The sequence below is a fragment of the Ammodytes marinus genome (genome assembly GCF_949987685.1).
Source record: "Ammodytes marinus genome assembly, chromosome: 18".
NCBI lineage: Eukaryota > Metazoa > Chordata > Actinopteri > Uranoscopiformes > Ammodytidae > Ammodytes > Ammodytes marinus.
In genome coordinates, this window is record NC_137222.1 from 4,424,497 (window position 1) to 4,444,528 (window position 20,032).

Here is a 20,032-nt window from a genome sequence, read left to right on the forward strand (position 1 = left end):
ATCTCAATGTCATAATGACTGGCAAGGCTAAGGAGCTGTTCTTTAGAAAGCTGACACAGCAACTCCTCAGAGGGTGTGCTAATAAAGTCACCTAGAACTGTGGCTGCTGCCATACTAGATAACTTACGAACCAACAAACACAAAAATACACAGATTGCTTTTACACAGGGTTTAAACTTAACCAGTACGTACAGTGTACACAACACAGTTTCCATTCCCACATTCTCTCTACTAAATGGTTCTTGACACCAAGATCACAGAAATAGGCCTAGCAACTCCCATCTAGCTACTAAGGTAGCATACAATATTACCCATACAAAACCCATTACCAAGATGGAACCTGCTGGTAATTAAGACTAAGGCAACAACAACCTCAGGAGAACTATCCTACAAAGTGAAGTTACACACCACCACTCGACTAATTCACAAGCTGCAGGCACTAGGTTAGGATCCTGGACACGTTACCACCATTGTCCCCATAAAACACTAACTTAACTACTTTACAAATCAATCACTGATGGGCACAGTGAGCAAGCCTCCGAGTACAAAATATCACAAAAGCAAGCCCCCCTGGTACCTGCCTAACTTTAAACTAAACCTATCTTCTGAGGGTTACCGGGCTCGAGGCTTCTTTAAAGCAAAGCTCAGTTAACCTCAGGCCAAGGCCCTGATGTGCTCGCCTCCACCAGAGACAAGTCTCCGCCCAGGATACCTCGAAAATAAAAAAGGCAAAATAACAAATAGTGCACTGATGGAAGGACATATTGCTCTGTCCAGCTGGCACACTCCCTAACTAACCAGGGAGACCACTCACAACTTAAAATCAAAAGCACTCAGATACTATACTCACCAACCTCACCATGAGAATAGCTACTCACAGCCACACTGCCAAACACCACCAAAGCATACAAAGTTGTCTAGGGGAAAAAAGAGGAAAAATCAACTCAGCAAAAAACTCCGGATTGATCCCGGCGAGACCCCAATATGTTACGACCCGGCTCTAGGAAGCAACATAAAGTACACAAACCCATGGTAAAAGTGCAAGAAACTGGTGTTTATTGTAAGAAAGATCAACTAAACGGGTGGCTGGGAGCCATGCTGCTGGCCCTAGCTGGAGAGAGGGAACTAATTAAGCCTCCAGGCTTAAATAGGCTGCAGCAGGTGACTGTTAACGAGGTGAGGGAGGGGCTGAAGGAGCTCTGCAACAGAGAACAGATCTGGCACATAACACAGCACAAAAAGCATTTTTTTTTAAAGTAGAAAGAACAGAAAAGTTTCTGTTGTTGTAGTACCGATCCTGTACTGAGAGTGGCAGTGTTACATCTTAATGATCATCACAAATTAAAACAACGAAGAAGAAACGCGCTTCCTGTAAGGTGAAGGGTCACCGGCTCGCCTGTCACAACAACCAGCTAGCACGTTAGCTAAAGACCCTTTTCTCTGCTAAAAATGGAAGTAAATCAGGCAAAACAGGAACACCTACTCGCATTAAAAGGTATTTTAACAGGCGCCATTACTACAGCAGACAGACAGAGACACACACGTTGTTTTAGGGGGAAAACAGAAGCGTGCAATGCCTCAGTTTAGTAGCTTTAACCTGCTAAAGCTAAAACGATAATAGCGTTTATATTTGGTCAAATGCATTGCAACAAAACTCGTTTTTGACATATGCAACTTAAAATGCAATGCTTTCTGTCCGTATTGGACCTCAAAGCTGAAACTGAAAGACACTGCAGACAGCAATAAACTAAAAAAAAAGTGACTAAGACATAAAAATTATTTATGTCAAATAGTTTTTTTTGTTGATGTTGTGTTTTTAGATAGCTAAGCCACACATATATAACCTGATGAGTAAAAAATAATGACTTGAAAGAGGTCCGTTACCTATGGAAAGATGTTATGTCTGTGTTAGTTCTTGTCACTTGAAGTACATGGAGAAATTATTCAGATAAGTACGAACCATCCTCTTGACCCAGCTGATTACAAAAGATTTTGTATTCCAAAAATTATCATCCATAGAGTAGTCTGGTCAACATATGTATTACAAATATATAATTATTAGGTTTACATGTCTTTAATGTTGTTTGGATTACAAAGTTAACGGTACTGTTTTAAATGTGTTTTTGGGCAAAATGTTTATTGATCACGCTTTAACAAAAAAAAAAAAAAACAGCATAGAACCACATCATTCATGGTGAATGTGAATGAACTCAATTGCTTTGTAGGTCATTCAGGAACTACAATTTTCTTTTATATGCTGTCACATTTGTAATCATATTAATAAATGTCTTTAAAATAATTAAAAAGTTTTGCATGTAATTGGTTCAAACCATCAGGAAATCCCTGATAATAACTAATATAACTAACTCGTTGGTCCAATCACTGACACAATGTGGCTTTACTTCCACAGTGATGCGGTTAACCAAACCGACGCTGTTCACAAACCTGCCTGTGACATGTGAAGATCGAGATCTTCCGGGTAAGCCTCAATGGATCTTCAATGAGATTCAATTATCTGTTTAACAGTCCTGTTAGCTAATAGCTGATTTATTACTCCTTATCTATATTTTTAAATACATTTCCCCATGTTAAAACAAAAATCGGTTGACTTCATGTTGCTCTGTGTATTTTCCGACTTCTCCACTTGTTGTTATTTTGAGTATCTCTGACCAAAGCACAGAAATATGATCCGTGCCACACAGAGTATCTTGAGATTGTCAGTGAATAACATTGGGCCAATTATTTACTGTTGACTGGCGGCAGAGGGGATAGGAGGCTTTGAGGATATTCCAGTCAATTCAGCCAATGTCTGTGATTGAGCAACAGACTGAGACGTTGCTTCAGAAACACCAACCTCAACTCCAAATGTGAAATCCTGCATTTTTTTGAGAAGTTTGCGTTACCATTTCATATTAACTTGCACTGAGACCAGGATTAATGTTACACTGAAGTGATTGGTTTGTTGTAGGGGAGAGTGGCCTAAGTTGTGCCACTTTTTACTCGAAGGGATTTTAAAGTGAGGCCTTGACAGTAAAGTCTCCAACTCAAATATGTACATATATTTCAGGGTGTTGGGCATCCCTGGCAATAAAAACTTTGGATCTGGAATAATAAACTGTTAAAGAAATATAGCTTTAGGAAAAAAAAGTTGTCTTGTGGCACAACTTGCCCCCGGTGAGGTGTAAGTTGTGCCGTTGGAGAGAATACCATGGGGTAAATTGCGCCATTGATATATATCTCATAAACTGTAATGCAAGACAAATCCATTAGACAATCACTTATTTAAGGTTTATTTAAAGTAAATATTTTACCACGATTGAAGGACTATTTTCTTAAACAAGGCCTAGCAGATCTAATGGTTTTACCTGCAAAGCTCACAATGACAAAGTCACCATCATCATCTTTCTGGCCATCTGAACTCTCATCAGTGGTGTCGTTAAGTGGAATGGTGATGTCAGTCTCTTCTGAGCTACTGTAGACAATCACTTTCTTTTGGTGACCAGCGTATACAGCCATGCCAATGGCACAACTCTCAGAAATGTACTTTTCACTAGCTGCTCTGCCCTTGTAGAACCAACTGCCACCTGGCATATGCGATTCCCCCTCCATTTCTGCCTTTAAATCAAGGCTCAAAACCCATCTGTACACCCTGGCTTTTCCTCCCATTAACTATCTTACCTCTGCACTACTATCTTTGTTTATATGTGGATGTCTGGGCTTTATGTCTTTTATTTTGGTTGTTATTTTACCTTAATTTTTTACCTACTGACTGCACTATGTTCAGCACTTTGCACTCTCCCCTACATGTATTTCTTTATTTAGAAAACTAATTGAAAAATGTGATTATAAGAACGATAAACAGACAAAATTAGACATAATTTTAACATCTTGAGCTGCATAAAATCCATTATATGGTTGTTTTATAGATATACAGTCTCAGATGTTGCTACCCAAAAATCCTCATGGGCAAACCCAGCTGAGAGTTGTAGTGTTTGTTTTCCTCTCCCGTGAGAATACAGCTCAGAGAAATGTGTTTGCTTGCACCGGTAACCAAAGTCCTCCGAAGCCATAAATCACCCTGACACTTCTAGGTAGGATCGCTATTTATACGAGAGCAGCGGGGGAGTGAGTGACAGCGCCTGTTAAAATGACCAAAGATGAATCTGTGGAATTTAACTTTAAAACATAAATTACATTCCCATTTTTTGCTCCCATGGTTCACCTCCTTTAGGTGGAGTCTGGTGGATTCTGGAGAATGCTTGTTATTCAAATCACTTTTTGTCAAAAAAAGGAAAATCCAGTGTTGTTAATACACAGCTCTGTACATGTTAATAGCTAAGGGTAAGGGTTAAGGGCAGAGCTAAGGGTCTAAGTGCAGAGGGTGTCATACTGTACGCAATGTGAAGCCCAATGAGGCAATAGTCTTTTTGTGATATTGGGCTATACAAATAAAACTGATCTGATTTTGATTTGATTTGAATAGGTACGGCAGGCCACCTTTGTTTTCATACACTTTCTTTACACACCAGTTTACAGAGCCTATGCAATGTATTAACACCATTTTAATTTCCTCAGCGAGCCCACAGTACTGACAGGTAGCGGATCACAAGGAGACATTCACTGATTTTGACAAAAAGTGATTTTGAAAACAAGCTTTCTCCAGAATCGCTGACTCTGCTTTTAACTGCTGCAACATATTCCATGTTTGTTTTATTGTAGTTTTGTTAATAATAGAGATAGATGTATAACTAGCAGCCATAATACTAATGATAGCATTATGAGTGAGTTATAGTCTTAATATAAGTGTATTAGATGTTTGTTGCCAACTTGTCGGACAGAAGTATGGAGGCAGTAAAAAACTTGATGGGGCTGTCCACTTTGAAACCAGATCTTCAAAGGGCTGCCCCCTCACAGAATACTTACACTTATATAAAACCTTGTGCCAAAACCCCATATACTACACACGTTATATATTGATGCAAATGCTACAGACCAATAGTACTGACTGGGATTTACTTCAGTTTTTTGTTACATTGTTGCAGCAACTTGCATATGAATACACACAGAGCATATGATTCTATGATATTTTAATGATGATGTTATTGCAAGCAGCAATTTATGTGCTGACAGCGGTGGTGTCTTATATTAGTACCAACTTTTACGACCTTTCTAGTTTACAAGCCTGTCTTAATTTTGACAAATCATCAATCTGAATATAATTGTCATTGTAGCATTGACACACGTATGCACAGTATGTATTTGTTGGTTGAATGACTTCTATCTTTAATGATAATCATAATTCATTTTATTTATAGTAGACACCTTTCAAAGCACCCAAGGTCACCTCATAGGCAAGGTTAAAAATCAACAACAACAGTATTAAAATGAACAATGGGTGGTAGGATTGCTTAGAGTAAGATGGGCCGACCAGTATCCATGAGGTCGCTGGTTTAATCCCCAGCACCGGACAGGAGGGTGTTAGTAGTAAAACTAGAAGTGGCTGGTATTGCATCTACGGTGCCCACCATCTCTACCATGGTGTTCTCGAGCAAGACACTTAACCCCAAAACTGATCCAGGAGCGCTGTGCTATGGCTGACCCTGCACTTTGACCCCCTCAGAAGTGTGGTAACTTGAGAGAGGATATGCAAACAGAAGATTTTCAACATGCCATGTGTTAATTGACTAATAAAGATAACTTAAACTTAAGACAACGTTACAGTGTTTAAAATCCTTAAGAACAGAGGAATTAATAAAGTTTTGTCTTGGCCCAGACCTAATAAGCTGTGCATTCCAACATACACTTTGTTCACTCTATTGTGTGGCCTAGTGTGTCACATTAACAATACTCATACTCAAACCTTTTTGTATTTCTGCCTGTGTACAGGGGATCTGTTTGGTCAACTCATGAAAGACGACCCGTCCACCATCAGAGGAGCAGAGGCGCTAATGCTCGGAGAGATGCTAACGTTACCACAGAACTTTGGGTAACCAACGCTGGGTTCTAGATTTCTTATTTTATTTTTAAGACCCAACTTTTTTAGACTTGTTTTCTCTTTATTTATGTTTTTTCATTATAGTTTTTACTTTTCCCCCCATGTTCTGTATTTGAGTAGATCTTTGCATTTATTGTCTGTTGCTCCATTCTTGTATTTTATATGTCTTGTATTTGTTGTGAAGCCCTCTGTGACATCTTACAAATAAAACCTATTTTTATTACTATTATTTGTCGTAAACACTTTCCATAATAAAACAGCGGAGTGATCTTGTGTCTTGTGATGTGACTTTTTCCACCGTCTCTGCGTTCCTCAGAAATATTTTCCTAGGCGAGACCTTCTCCAGTTACATAAGTGTGCACAATGACAGCACCCAAGTCGTTAAGGATATTCTTGTGAAGGTAACTGTATATAAATAAAATGCCTGTCCCACACTTATTAACCCCCCTTTGCACTCTCTACTGTTTATGATTTTTTACCCATAATGCAACCTGTTTTGTCCTCTTCAGGCCGATCTACAGACCAGCTCCCAGAGGCTCAACCTCTCGGCGTCTAACTCGGCGGTAGCAGATCTCCAACCGGAACGCTGCATCGATGACGTCATCCACCACGAAGTCAAAGAAATAGGAACACATATGTGAGTGGATTTTGTACTGTATATACAATCCCTTATTTGGTTGTTGCACCCTATTGTGTGCCCTGTTTTTATTAGAACATTGTAACGTCTATTTTATTAATTCTAGCTAGAACCGTGACTCAAAATGTATTTTCAAAAATATACTATTTGTTGAGTAGATAAGTATTACTATTATTATTATTATTATTATTATTTCATTGGTCAATAAGCGTAACTATACACACACACACAAACGCACGCACACAAACACACACACACACCCACACCCACACACACACACAACCCTGCCATTAAGCTTTTATGGTTTTGAACATTTTGAAAAAAAAATGCATTGTGTACATGTAATTATTTATCACAAAATGTATTACATTTTGACATGTTATTACATGCTCTTTTCCCGATTCCCAGCTTAGTTTGTGCGGTCAGTTACACCACTCATTACGGGGAGAAGCTCTACTTTCGGAAGTTCTTCAAATTCCAGGTGGGTTATTAACTTATTATGAGGTTTGAGCGTTTTTCATTAGATGACAGAGTCTAGCTCATGAGTTGGGCTTTGGAGGAGACTTGAGAAATGTCACAGGTCCACATCAGAGCAAAATGCAATTACCATCCCAGCTATGGATTTGGTGTCTTGCACTGTTCGGCCCCTCGGTTTGTGAAACCCGCTCATAACCCTATTTTCCATTCCATTTCACTAAGACCTGACCTGTTCTCAATTTTTTTATGCTAAAGATTCCCATTCTTTATTCGATTTTGCCTGGAAATATCAAATTTTTTGATCGACAAATGGATGTACAGTGTGAGAAACCCACAGCCTTCAGCAGTTTGCAATCTATTTTAAATCAGGTTTTGAAGCCGCTGGATGTGAAGACAAAGTTCTACAATGCGGAGGTAAGTTAACCACTCTCTAAAACACACACACTCTCCGTTGTCAACATACTCACACACACACACACACACACACACACACACACACACACACACACACACACACACACACACACACACACACACACACACACACACACACACACACACAGACGGTTTGCACTCATAAACCTTTACCATGTCATTCCGCAAATAGAAGAACTGTATGGGCTTGACATACGAGTTCTTACTTTAGCCCATATAACCTGCTTCATATCATATTTCATGTCATAGGAACTTTTTTCCACATGCTAAAATGGGCAGTTAGCATAAGTTAACTTACCAGGAAAACACTTGACCCTCCATAAATGTCAACTTAACAGAAATACTGAGAGCTATGGGCTGCACTATATAAGGAAGACATGCGATATATCACTTGCGTTAAATAAACAAATACTTCATGTCTTTCTAATTTGAGTTAATTAGCCAACCTAGACCCCAGACAGTAAGTAGCCATATGCAGACACTGAATAAAACAATGAATTACATCCGACATCATTGTTTAATTTTGTTTTATTTATTTGTCACTTAAAGGTCCTCCGAGCAACTTTCAGTTTGTTTTAATTCTTGCATCCCCTTTGGACAAAAGTGGTAGTGTTTTTACTATGCCAGCTGTAGTTCCTGGGTGAGTGTGTCCAAGACAAAGGCATTAAGATAAATGATATAAAAATAGCATTCTTTGCACTGATGGTCTCGTTTGCTGTTACATGTAACCTATGATTATCTGAGGGAAAAAGAGACTGTTTCAGAAATATTGAAAAGTTCCTCTTAACACCTTGAAGCAAAACATCTGCACAGGCCCGTTTACAAAATGTTCTGGTAGGCTATATTTGATTGACCAAATACTGTATATTGACTTAAGTCATCGTCTACCTAGAATGTTGATAACGATACATTTTTCAACATATTTTGCAGCCCCATTAAGAGCTCATGTCTTTGATTGCTGGAGATCAAGCGTTTTCCTTTAAAGAGACAACAAGCTTTTTACCCATTTTTCCTAATTTTTCATACAAGTAGATTTTTTTATATATATTTTTTATACATGTATGCAAGTATTCATTGTCATCATCATCTTTGGCATGTAACCTCATTTGTTTATTATGTCCTGTATTTTATTTTCTCCATTAGAGCGACCTCAGTTCTGTGGTAATTGTTCCTTCTGTTATCATCGCTATAAGCTTAAGCTTCTCCTAATCTTTTTTTAATTTTTTGGTACAGCAGCGACTTTTGTCTTTCCTGGGCCAATAGAAAGGTGCAAAGTAGAAGAATGGAAAGTGACGCATTGAATGAAATAAAACGCCTGCTAGTTTGTTAAAGCTATATTGCGTAACTTTTTTCACATGAACGAATATCGGTTACATTCAAGCCATCGCCAAATGAGTTGACGCAAAGTTGATTAAGCCTTTATCAGCTCTACAAAACTCTCTCTGTATTTCTCAGTATGGCAGCGTTTACCAATTGGTGTCCCCCTCTCCCCCGAAACGTCCGCAAGAGCTCAAGAAGCACCCGCAAATAGTTTTTTCAGTTGTTGATTCTACTTCTGAGAAAAAACATGGACGTACAGCAGAAGGAATAAAATCCATGCTTGATCACTGAAGGCATATCTCATGAAGATGCACCGACAGTGTTGTTGTAAAGACTTTTATTGTCTCATGGGGGGCGACAGAAGTAATAGTAGTTACGCAAAGTGTTAGCGCCATGACGTGAACTTTCCATTCTTTTTCTTTTGCTCCTTTCTTTGGACGCTCATGCTTTCTTGCAAACTCATCCTACACAGGGCTGGGATATTTTTGAATATATATATATTGGATATAATTGAAGTGTGCAGTGTTAATTTGTGGTGGGTAGGGACTGCATAGATTGATTGATTATAAAATTGATCATAATTGGGGGAATTTGGAATATACACTATGATTTTCCTTATAATGTTCAAATTGTCCACATTTAAATTATTGTGTAACAATGCTTTCAAATCTCTTTTTTTTTAGATTTTTCTTATTGCGAATTGTATAATTGTTACAATGTTATTCAAGAGGCCAATAAAACGTCCTATTTTCCATATACAAAAGAAAATGTTCAATCATTCACCATTGGGTCATAATTGTTTTAGAGTCACCGGAACAATCTTATTTGATTATATGTAATAAAAATGTGAGGTTTCAGGTGTTGGTTGGAATGGCTTTGCATGGAGCAGAGGCGCTGAGCTCTGGGGGATTTAACATTAACCTGATTGAGAATGGTTCATGGTCAGTTCTTGTGTTCTGAATTGCAGGCATGAACTAATCTCTGCTTCTCTCACTTTCTGTCATTGTGTCTTACTGTATGGTAGAGGTTGCACTGAACGTTTGACAGCTGTAAGAACTACTCAGTGTTACTTTATCAAAAGCATCAACTAGTTGCCTGTGTAAAAAAAAACAAGAAAGATAACCCTAAACAAATAAGTAATGTCAAGGTTTGTACGATGCCTAATTTGATTTGTGAGACACCTCGCTTCCAAAACTAACTGTTTAAGGCGACTGCAGGTTAAATTCTTCTCATATGCTCTAATGCAGAGGGAACATGGCTGCTTAAAATAAAGGTGTTGTCAAAATCAGTGAATATCTCCTCACGATCGCTACCTGTGTGTGTGTGTGTGTGCTGAAAAAAATCTGGTGTTGATACTCAGCCTAGGTCCTGTAAACTGGTATGTAAACAAAGTGTATGCAAACGAAGGGGAACCACCGTGGCTCACAACATGCTCGTTTACAGAGTCTACGCTATGTATTAACACTGGAATTTTTTCAGTGTGCACACAGTACGCACAGGTAGCAGATTGTGAGGAGATATTCACTGATTTTGACATCAAGCATTCTCCAGAATTGTCTGGAGTCCACCTTTTTAAATCTTGGGTTAAAACACACATAAAACAAGTTGATGTTTGAGAGATCTATTTGAAAGATTTGTCGACTGGTAAAAGTGGTGCAACCCCTACTGTATATGCCGCTGGACATGCACTTGTACTAACAATGTCCTCAAAGGTACACTGAGCAAACTGAATAGAGTACAATTCATATATTCAATAATATTTATGTGTTATGTGATGTTTGTCTTTGAGTTTGGTCCATAGATGTTATTATTTACTCTCACATCACCCAAAGAGAAGCCCAAAGGATAGGTTCATATGTTTGCATAATAGGATTATCAGCAGTTTGAGTAACATTATTCACAGATTTATCAACAGACACACACACTTTAAAACACACACATACACACGCAAACACGCTCACACACAAAAAAAAATTAAAAGGAAACACGCACATTATGGCTTGAACATATTTTATTTTGTATTATATTATTTTAATGATTTTTTCTCATATTTATTTGTTTATTACTATTGGCAGCATAACATCATTAATTTGTATTATTATACAAATATTTATATGAAATACGACCCGCCTCATATTAGCTTTTTCGTTAGGAAGGTTTCTCCTTAATGTCAATATGAACAGGAGGAAAACTACAGCAACCAGTTACTCTTGAACTAGGCATATAGGTTATAAGTAAAACCTTAAAAAAGTGAACCTATCCTTTAAGGCAGTAGGATTTTGCACCAGCCTAACAAGAACCCTCCTAATACCTAATGATAAAGTCAAAGTGTTGCTCAGTTGGCCTTGGAGATTTTTAGTTCATTGCAAAACGACAAAATATTGTTGATTTAAATCTCGGCTGTTTGGCTGCAGACAGACGAAGTCTTCCTGGAGGCTCAGATCCAGAATATCACCACCTCACCCATGTTCATGGAGAAAGTGTCTCTGGAGCCGTCCCTGATGTACAACGTCACCGAACTCAACACCGTCTCCAGTGGAGATGAAGGGTAAACGGCACTGGAGTTTACTTGTATGTTGCTCTCTGTTGATTTAAAGCTATAGTGCGTAACTTTTTCATATAAATGAATGTTGGTTATATTCAAGCCAATCCCCAAACAAGTTGACACAACGTTGATTAAGCCTATCAGCTCCACAAAACTCTATCAGTAAGGATCCATGTGCGGTCACTGAAAGGCTTACCTCATGTAGATGCACTGACAGTGTTGTTGTATTTACTCAGAATTCCTCATTGGGGAAACAAAAATGATGCACTAATAGCTTTAATTACAAAAAAAGTGAATGGTGGTATTTCCTTTCAGCTTTTAAACTAGACTATCATCCATAACTTTTCTATTTACCAGAGAGTCCACATTTGGGAAGATGTCCTACCTGCAGCCCATGGACACTCGACAGTACCTGTACTGCCTCAAACCGAAGCCGGAATACGCTGAGAAAGCCGGAGTCATCAAGGGTGTGACTGTGATCGGCAAACTGGACATTGTATGGAAAACCAACCTGGGGGAGAGAGGACGGCTACAGACCAGTCAGCTACAAAGAATGGTATAAGGAGGTTTTTTTTTTACTAAGGCGAGACACTGCAGGTGAATAGGGTCAAATCTCAACTAATAGATAACATCATGAATCTTTGATAGTTGACTACTTGCATCTAAATAATAGTTTTTCAGAAATGTTTGAATACATATTCAAATTTGGCAACATATATCTAATTAAAAGAGTTCAAATCTTAATTATATTGTTTTACAACATATTAGAGTTCAACATTTAGATGGATACAGTGTTTTTTTAATTTCATAAATAAAGAAAAATACTTGCAGGTTTTACTAAGAAGAAGTGATGCAAGAAAAATAGCCAAAAATCTCTAAATGATGTGCTGGAAAAGCTTGTCTTTATGCCTGCCGTGTCTCACCTTAAATGTGCACACTGCTGCTGCTGCCAAAAATCAAGAGATCTACATGTTTTCATCTGCTTTCGTTGTCATGGTTTCCAGGCTCCAGGGTACGGAGACATCAGGCTGTCTTTGGAGATGATTCCTGACACGGTCAACCTGGAAGAACCTTTTGACATTACCTGTAAAATCACCAACTGCAGGTAGAAAATCCACCTTGAGCTACCCATTAGAGAATAACCTGTCCTCCAATACTGTTGAATCATTAAAGGTGCTCCGAGGAACTTTCAGTTTGTGTGAATTCTTGCACCCCCTTTGGAAAAAAGCGGTAGTGTTTTTACTACCCCAGCTGTAATTCCTGGGTGAGCGTACCCATGACAAAGGAAATAAGAAAAACTATATAAAAAATTGCATTCTTTGCTGTTACATGTAATTTATGATCATCAGAGGAAAAATGGGACTGTTTCAGAAATATTTCAAAGTTCCTCGGAGCACCTTTTAACATGTGATTTGATAATTGAATTCAAACCCCCTTTCCTGTGCCCGTCTATGTTGTAGTGAGAGAACCATGGACCTGGTGCTGGAGATGTGTAACACTCGGTCCATCCACTGGTGTGGTGTGTCGGGCAGACAGCTGGGGAAACTCAGCCCTGGAGCCTTCCTCTCTCTGCCTCTCACTCTGCTCTCATCTGTACAGGGGCTGCAGGTAAGGGCCAGACTTTTAGGATAACTGTTGGTTAACATTTTTTTCCTTTTATAATTTTCTTTATTATATTATTACAGTTTACATCATCATTAGGCAAGTGAAAGTGCTTAACAGCAGCTTAAAAATACTTCAAGATTAGACATAAGAAAATATTGAAAAGTTAACGCCATTTCCTTGTAATTGCTTTTCTAGCAGCTATACTCAGTATTCAAAAACGGTGTTTCAAATTACAATTTGTCGAATGTTGAAACACAAAATGGAGTTTGTTCTAATTCATTTTGGTGGCGAGTACAGCTGCTACCTCTGTGTGAATCTTATGCAAAAAATATTATTTGTAGACATTCCCTAAACAAGTCAAGTGGTTGTTCTTTCTTCTTAACGTCGGATTTTCATCTCTCCGTTTCAGAGTATTTCCGGATTAAGACTGACAGACACTTTCCTGAAGAGGACATATGAATATGACGACATAGCTCAAGTGTGCGTGGTCTGTCCGTACACGAGCAACGAGTGCTAGAACTTTATTACTTTTTTTTTTTTTTTTGCATTTTTAGATATGAATGGACCAACCGTGGAATTCTGCACATAACGTTGACATTTCACACTCTTTGCAACCTGAAGGGGGACATTACTGTGTTTTAAAATGAATTGTGAATAATATAAATCTTTTTCTTTGAAAATAATTATGTAAATGTGCATTCATGTTAATAAAAACTCTGTGATCTTTGATTTTCAAAATGTATTTCATGATGTCACTGGAGGCTTTTGCCTTTAAAAATCCAGACAAAATGAGACAACACTTGTTTTATTGTCATTTTTAAACACTTTATTTAAAAGAGCTTTGGCTAAATGTAATTTGTCTTTTTTAATTTAATATTTTAATATGTAGTTAATTGCAACAGAGGCAGAAATTCCCCGTAATGCAACTCAATAGTGTCAATAGATAGACAGCCGAATTCATGACTTCCTTTTTTTTTTAAACTTCTGCTGTCGAAAAACTTTAATGGGAAATAGTTTTTCTTTATAGGCAGCAAAAAAAAATTTAAATAATAGATGAAAAAATACCAAAATTATTTTAAATAATCGATATTTGACTAATTTCAAAAATCATATATATATAAAGTTCATATAATAATGACACAAAGGCAACAACAAAATAACGAGTGTGAGGACATGCTTAATTTCAAGACATTTATTCACATGTTTAAGACAAAACATAGTGCTGCCCTATAGCATACCTATTTGTTTCCATAAAGCGTCTGATCTCAAATACCAGATTTAAGAGCATGCAAAATGAATACTTTGTTACTATTTAATGAACAATTAAATAGGCTTAAAGGGAGTACACATATTATTTGCTAAAGTGCAATAACAACATAATGCAGGCTGCTGCAAACACTGCTATACAATCAACCAAAATAAAGTACTGGTACTACTCATTGAAAAGCAGTGATGTGAGTCCTACAAGTGTTTAAGGACTGAATGGTGTCATTAGTGAAGAAGAAGAACTGATCCGTCTTTAAAAAAATAATATTATTAAAGGTGCACTATGTTGTTTCAGGGGAAGGGGATTTGTTTACGTTGGCCTAGCCTGTCGTTTGTTTAAAACATATTTACATGGAATTCTTAGTTTTACATAATGCTATCATCATAAATCAAAATTAAATTATTTTGACACACCTTGAACCAAATTAAGACTAAAATATGTCAGTAATTAAAACTCTGGGCCCTGATGCTGTAAACAACAACACTAAATGCATGGTAGCTTTCTAAATTCAAACGGTGTTCCGGGGATTGTGAGAATAAACCTTAGAAAACATTTACTTCTCTGACACCAAAAGTTACACAGTGCACCTTTAAACTAGTGAGACCTGATGTCCTATATGGTTATTGTATGAAAAAATAAACGGAAATGTTCCCTGCAATGCTGTAAAAGTACATTCCTTACCTAGTCCTCTATTAATCGTGACCGTACAGAAGGATCCCTATAACTCATAACATGAAGAGCGCACACAGTATTTCCAGCACATATAAAACACGATCTCTGCAGAATGTAAAAAGCATTTACTTCAATGTTCTCCCATAGGAGTGGATGTATATTCTTGGCTTTTTTTTATATTTACTGTAGGTGTTTATTATATGGTTTGCCCTAGATGTGTGGGATGCTTGATTTATTGGTCCAGGCCTTCATCTCTCCGCCCGCTCCAGAGGCCTTGCTTTAAGTCACAGTAAAGTGCCTTCAGTTCAGTCCCATCCTTGTGTCTGTCTCTTCATTCCAGCTACTGAATGCCGGGGATTTGACTTTTAAGAAATGGGTGTAGAGATTGTAAATCGCGCCGTATGGTTGGTTGCCCTTCTTTGGGGGAAATAAAATCTGTGAAACTGAAAAAAAAATAAAAAATTAGAATGCACGTTAATGATATCAAATGGAGACAGCAATCTGTTGTCAAAATGTTTTCGGTTGATCTGCTACCTTTCCATACTTTTTGTGAGCAAAACAAATGAATCCAATGTGTTATTACACAGCCTAGACTTTCTAAACAAGCATGTTGCTAGCTACGGTGGGCCCCTTTTTTTTACATACCAGTTTACAGAGCCTAGGCTGTTTATTAACACTGGATTTTTTCAGCGCACATACACAATACGAACGGTAAGCGGATTGTGTAGAGATAGTCACATATCGTGATCAAAAAGTGAATTTGAAAACGAGCGTTCTCCATATTTCAGGGTTTGCTTTTTCAAATATAACCACACCTGAGTAGATCATGAGTGCTCCTCAGCGCTGCCACTGAAGGAGCGGCTGCGAATGTGGTTCCTCAGCTGTTCGATCAGCTCGGGGTTCTGCTGCTGGATCTGCTGGGCAAACTGTTGTCCCCTGACACACAGACATGACATCATCTGTTTACCTACTGAATAGGCTCTAATAAGGCTCTCCAATCAAACAGTGCTTCTATAATCCCTTTGGTTTGAAGTGGCGCTTGTACTTACGCTTCAATCAAGCTGGAAATGTCCGACATCCCGCCCACTCCTGCTGCAGGACCGCCCACCGCATTGGTCATCATTCCTGACATACTGAGCGCACAGTGACACACACACAGTGAGGGTTTACAATATGTTTTAAAACTGCACTTTACAAATCACTTTAAAAGAGAGACACTGCATACAAAAACATCCTATATCATAATCATATGTTGTTAAGTGTCAGATTTTCTTATCTTTCCATTTTTTTTACAGTACAGAATGAAATAAGGCTGGATCCAAAATTGGTTATCTGAAAACTTTGGACATTAATATGTTGTCAAAAGTATCCAACATCTGGATTTTTCTTTTTGAAAGAGATGCATGTATGCATAATTAGTTAGATATTGCCAGATGTGCCTATTCATTTTTGAAAATGAATTTCAATTAATTGTGACACTCACAGCTGTTGTACTTGTTGGTTCTGCATCACACTCGCAGCCTGTTAAAAAAGAACAACAGAAAAATCCAACTGAAAAATCCACCAAGTCTCTCAAAAATGTATCAAAAAAACACATTTTGTTATGATCTAGTGCTTTGGGCTGTTGAAATACACATACACACACACACAGACACACACACACACACACACACACACTCAGCTATCTGATTCAGATGTATCTTGACATTGTTACAGCCATAAAACTCTGGCATGCCGGTGGAAGCGCTGCCTGCCTGGCAGACGTTCCCGTGTGTCATCATTTAACAAGTGAGGATTCTCAAGGCCCCAGACAAGGTCCTCTCCGCGGGACTATAACTCACTTTATTAACAGGCAAACTGTCACTCACGGGACTCATTAAGGGGCAAAATATCTTGTCTAACCTTGCCCGAGACAACACAGACCATAAGATAGCTGTCTACGGGACAAATGGTAAGATTATTGAACAGCTTTTGCGGTTGTTACACAGTTATGTCCATAGCATATATATGAGCGTTCTTACCATGCTGATGAAGGCAGGGTTGTTGATTAAACTAGCCATGTCGAATCCCAGCCCAGCAGCTATCTGTAGCACACATTCATAGACAAAGGTGAGAATAACGCTAACACTTTACAATAAGTGTACCTTCATAAACTGCTTAGTTAATGGTTAGTTAATGCTAATTAAGCATGAACTTACGTTTCATTAAAATACCCTTACTGTAAAGTGTTACCAAAATAGTCGATGCTAGGTGAAGCATGTGATATTTAAAGCTACAGTGTGTAACTTCTGTTGCCCCCATGAAGAATTATGAGTAATTAAAACAAAACGGTGCATCTACATGAGGTAAGCCTTCGGTGATCGCACATGGATCTTTTACCTTCTGCTGTACATCCAGGTTTTTTCTTAGCAGTAGAATCAACAACTGAAACATTTCGTGGGCGCTTTTTGAGCTCCTCCTCCCCAGTGTTATGGGGCGACACTAGTTTGTAAACACTGCCATACTTAGAAATACAGATCAACTGTGTGTCAACTCGTTTGACAATGGCTTGTTTTTAACCGTCATTCTATGAAAAGAGTTACGCACTATAGCTTTAACAGGATATACATTCAAGTTGCATAACAAAGCAAGGGGCTAACAGGGAAATACCGCCTTGTCTTTGCTTACCGGGCTGGTTGCTTCTTTCTGCTTCTGCTCTGCGATCTTCAGGTTGGATTTATAGGTGTCGTTCTCGGGGTCTAGCACCAACGCTTTCTTGAAGTAGGAAATGGCCTCTGGATACTTTGTCATAGCCGTCAAAGCCAGACTGGAGAGAGGCACAAAATAAAAAGTGTCATACATTACTTTTTGGCAGCCCCGGCTTGAAATATTACAGGGCAGGTTTCAAGTGTGAGAAAACCCCTATAAAACTTCTTCTAAGGATAAACTCAGCATTTTCCCATTGACACACACACAGCATTTCTTTATCATAACTCACCCCATCCTGCCATACGCTTTGCTGTACGTTGGATCGATTCCAATGGCTCTCTCGCAGTCGCCGGTCGCCTCTGTATAATTTGCCAGTTTACTGTGAGCTGCAGCCCTGCATGAACATTTAAATGCAGAATTTCAAATGTGTACCTTCATTGCAGCAGGCTTGTTTAATTGTGTTCGGATTCATAACTTGCATTTACTTGCACTGTTAAAGCACCAGTTAAAACATTTTCTATTTAACGATATATCTACTCTTTATCAACTCTGCCTGTCTGCTGTTATAAAATATATATAAATCAGTGAACAGCAAAATAAGTAGACAGCTAAGTGCAAAACACTAGCTTGCACTTAGCAGTCTTCTTAAATCATACTGCTTTAAATACAGTACCTGTTGCAGTAGTAAACAGCATTTCTTATGTCCAGATCAATGGCCTTTGTGTAGCAATCCAATGCACATTTGTAGTTCTCTTCCTTCATGTGATTGTTCCCTAAAAAAACAGAGTTTAAGCATAGACATAAAATAGACAATGGGCCGAAGTTACCACTGTTGTAGTTTGATCTTTTTGGTATCCTATGAACATTTAGGACATTACCTTCATTCTTAAGTTGCTCTGCTCTTTCAATATCTTCTGGTGACGGGGAAGTCTCTGGTACGGTTATGTTGCCATTCTAAATATGAGCAAAACAGAAAAGTCTTCAGCTTTGATTTCAAAGAGCTGAGAGTTGCAACAGACCATACGTTTTTCAGGGAGTTTCTTCCAGATATTTGGTGCATTAATACCAAAAACTGCTTCTCCTTGTTTAGTCCTAACTGTGTGGACTGCAGTAGCACCCACCTTGAGCAGGGAGTTGAGGAATATCTCTGACAGGGGCTGTGGTGCGGCGAGATGGCAGTCACTGGGGCTGATCTTAAAGGTCGTCTCCAAACACTGTATCGCCACTGTAGTGGAACGCAGATAAATCACATCGGTGAGATGATTTTAAGATGACGGCTGAAAAAATTGGTCAAACTAAAGTTGACAGTGATATATTGGTGAGTCAGAACTTGGCTGCATGACCAGAGTGAGAAAACATAACTGATGTCCATCTTTGATATTGGATGAAAAAAAATGCACATTATTATACCCCTAATGTTCTACTCATTTGAGGATAAAAACCTATTCCTATTCATTCTCTCAACATCCAGGTACTGGACTTAGAACATGTTTCATTTTGAAATGGGCATAAATGTCCTATATTTGCATAGACAAAGCTTTCCAATAAATGTGGTGAGCTGCCCATACCTTCGAGGCTCTCCTGCTCATCTGAATTCAAAGCACCAACATGTGTCTGATCTCTGAGGAACTGCACGATAGAGAATGCCAGACGCTTCTCCAACGCCATTTTCACCTGGAAACTGACACACAAGGCACAAGGAAAGGTGTTTATGGTTGAAAGAGAACTTAAAGAGATTGTGGTCAAAATGAGTCAGGCACATTAGCTCACAGAGACCGACTTGCTTTAATTACGCACTACACTGCCCCTTTAAGTGAAATACTGAGGAGACTGTATTGTACTGCGTAGTAGATTTTACTGAATCAATGAGTGTCTGACATGACATCATTTGAACAAGTGTTTTTAGTTAATTAAGGTAAAATGAAAGGGAGAATAACAGATGAAAGGAAAGAGTTGAGTCATGACTTGATGTTTGTATCATTATGCACTCATTATATACACGTGAAGAATTGTACATACTTGACTGTCTTTTGAATTTCTTAACTATGTATGAGCTCCCTGATAAAAACAAAATGATAGAAAAAGAAAAAGATATGAGCACTGAAGCTAAATACTGTGTAATTCATAGTGTGACATGATCCATTAATAATACATGAATATTGATGTACTTTTGTTATTTTTATTATAGTTTTATGATTTGCTCAATAGGCTATATATTGATTCAAATGCCACCAAGTTAGCTGGAATCTACTTCCAAAGAGAGGGGATTTTCAGACCCATTCTTTTGCAGAAACAATACTCACTGAGCAATACCACGCTGTTCCTTTATGCGTAGTGAACAGATGCAAACTGACACATCACTGCTCAAAACCTCTAGTAATAAACTAATGC

General features: G+C 38.3%; 2 protein-coding genes across 2 annotated transcripts; one reads left to right on the forward strand and one right to left on the reverse strand.

The window, feature by feature from the left end:
• The first annotated feature begins 1,359 nt into the window (after positions 1-1,359).
• Positions 1,360-13,708, forward strand: trappc13 (trafficking protein particle complex subunit 13). Its single transcript, XM_080046170.1, has 13 exons — positions 1,360-1,495; positions 2,411-2,479; positions 5,887-5,986; positions 6,312-6,396; positions 6,505-6,632; positions 7,041-7,113; positions 7,479-7,523; positions 8,688-8,705; positions 11,279-11,412; positions 11,767-11,965; positions 12,414-12,514; positions 12,870-13,017; positions 13,424-13,708. The coding sequence occupies exons 1-13, from the start codon at positions 1,450-1,452 to the stop codon at positions 13,529-13,531; spliced, it is 1,254 nt and encodes a 417-aa protein (XP_079902296.1). The 5' UTR covers positions 1,360-1,449; the 3' UTR covers positions 13,532-13,708.
• Positions 13,709-15,267: 1,559 nt separating this feature from the next.
• On the reverse strand, positions 15,268-19,309 carry sgtb (small glutamine rich tetratricopeptide repeat co-chaperone beta; the record flags this gene model as incomplete). The annotated part of the gene is made up of 11 exons (XM_080046524.1): positions 15,268-15,396; positions 15,769-15,889; positions 16,003-16,086; positions 16,437-16,474; positions 16,975-17,037; positions 17,621-17,759; positions 17,931-18,035; positions 18,315-18,414; positions 18,520-18,595; positions 18,763-18,866; positions 19,210-19,309. 10 exons carry the CDS (start codon positions 19,307-19,309, stop codon positions 15,778-15,780), a joined length of 921 nt encoding a protein of 306 aa, XP_079902650.1. The 3' UTR covers positions 15,268-15,396; positions 15,769-15,777.
• Between the last annotated feature and the right edge of the window lie 723 nt (positions 19,310-20,032).

Excerpts from the sequence above, each read along its gene's own strand:
- trappc13 (XM_080046170.1), top strand. The coding sequence starts at position 1,450 with ATGGAAGTAAATCAGGCAAAACAGGAACACCTACTCGCATTAAAAG. Across the intron at positions 6,633-7,040 it reads AAAGAAATAGGAACACATAT|CTTAGTTTGTGCGGTCAGTT; the intron begins GTGAGTGGATTT and ends CCCGATTCCCAG. Across the intron at positions 11,966-12,413 it reads CCAGTCAGCTACAAAGAATG|GCTCCAGGGTACGGAGACAT; the intron begins GTATAAGGAGGT and ends CATGGTTTCCAG.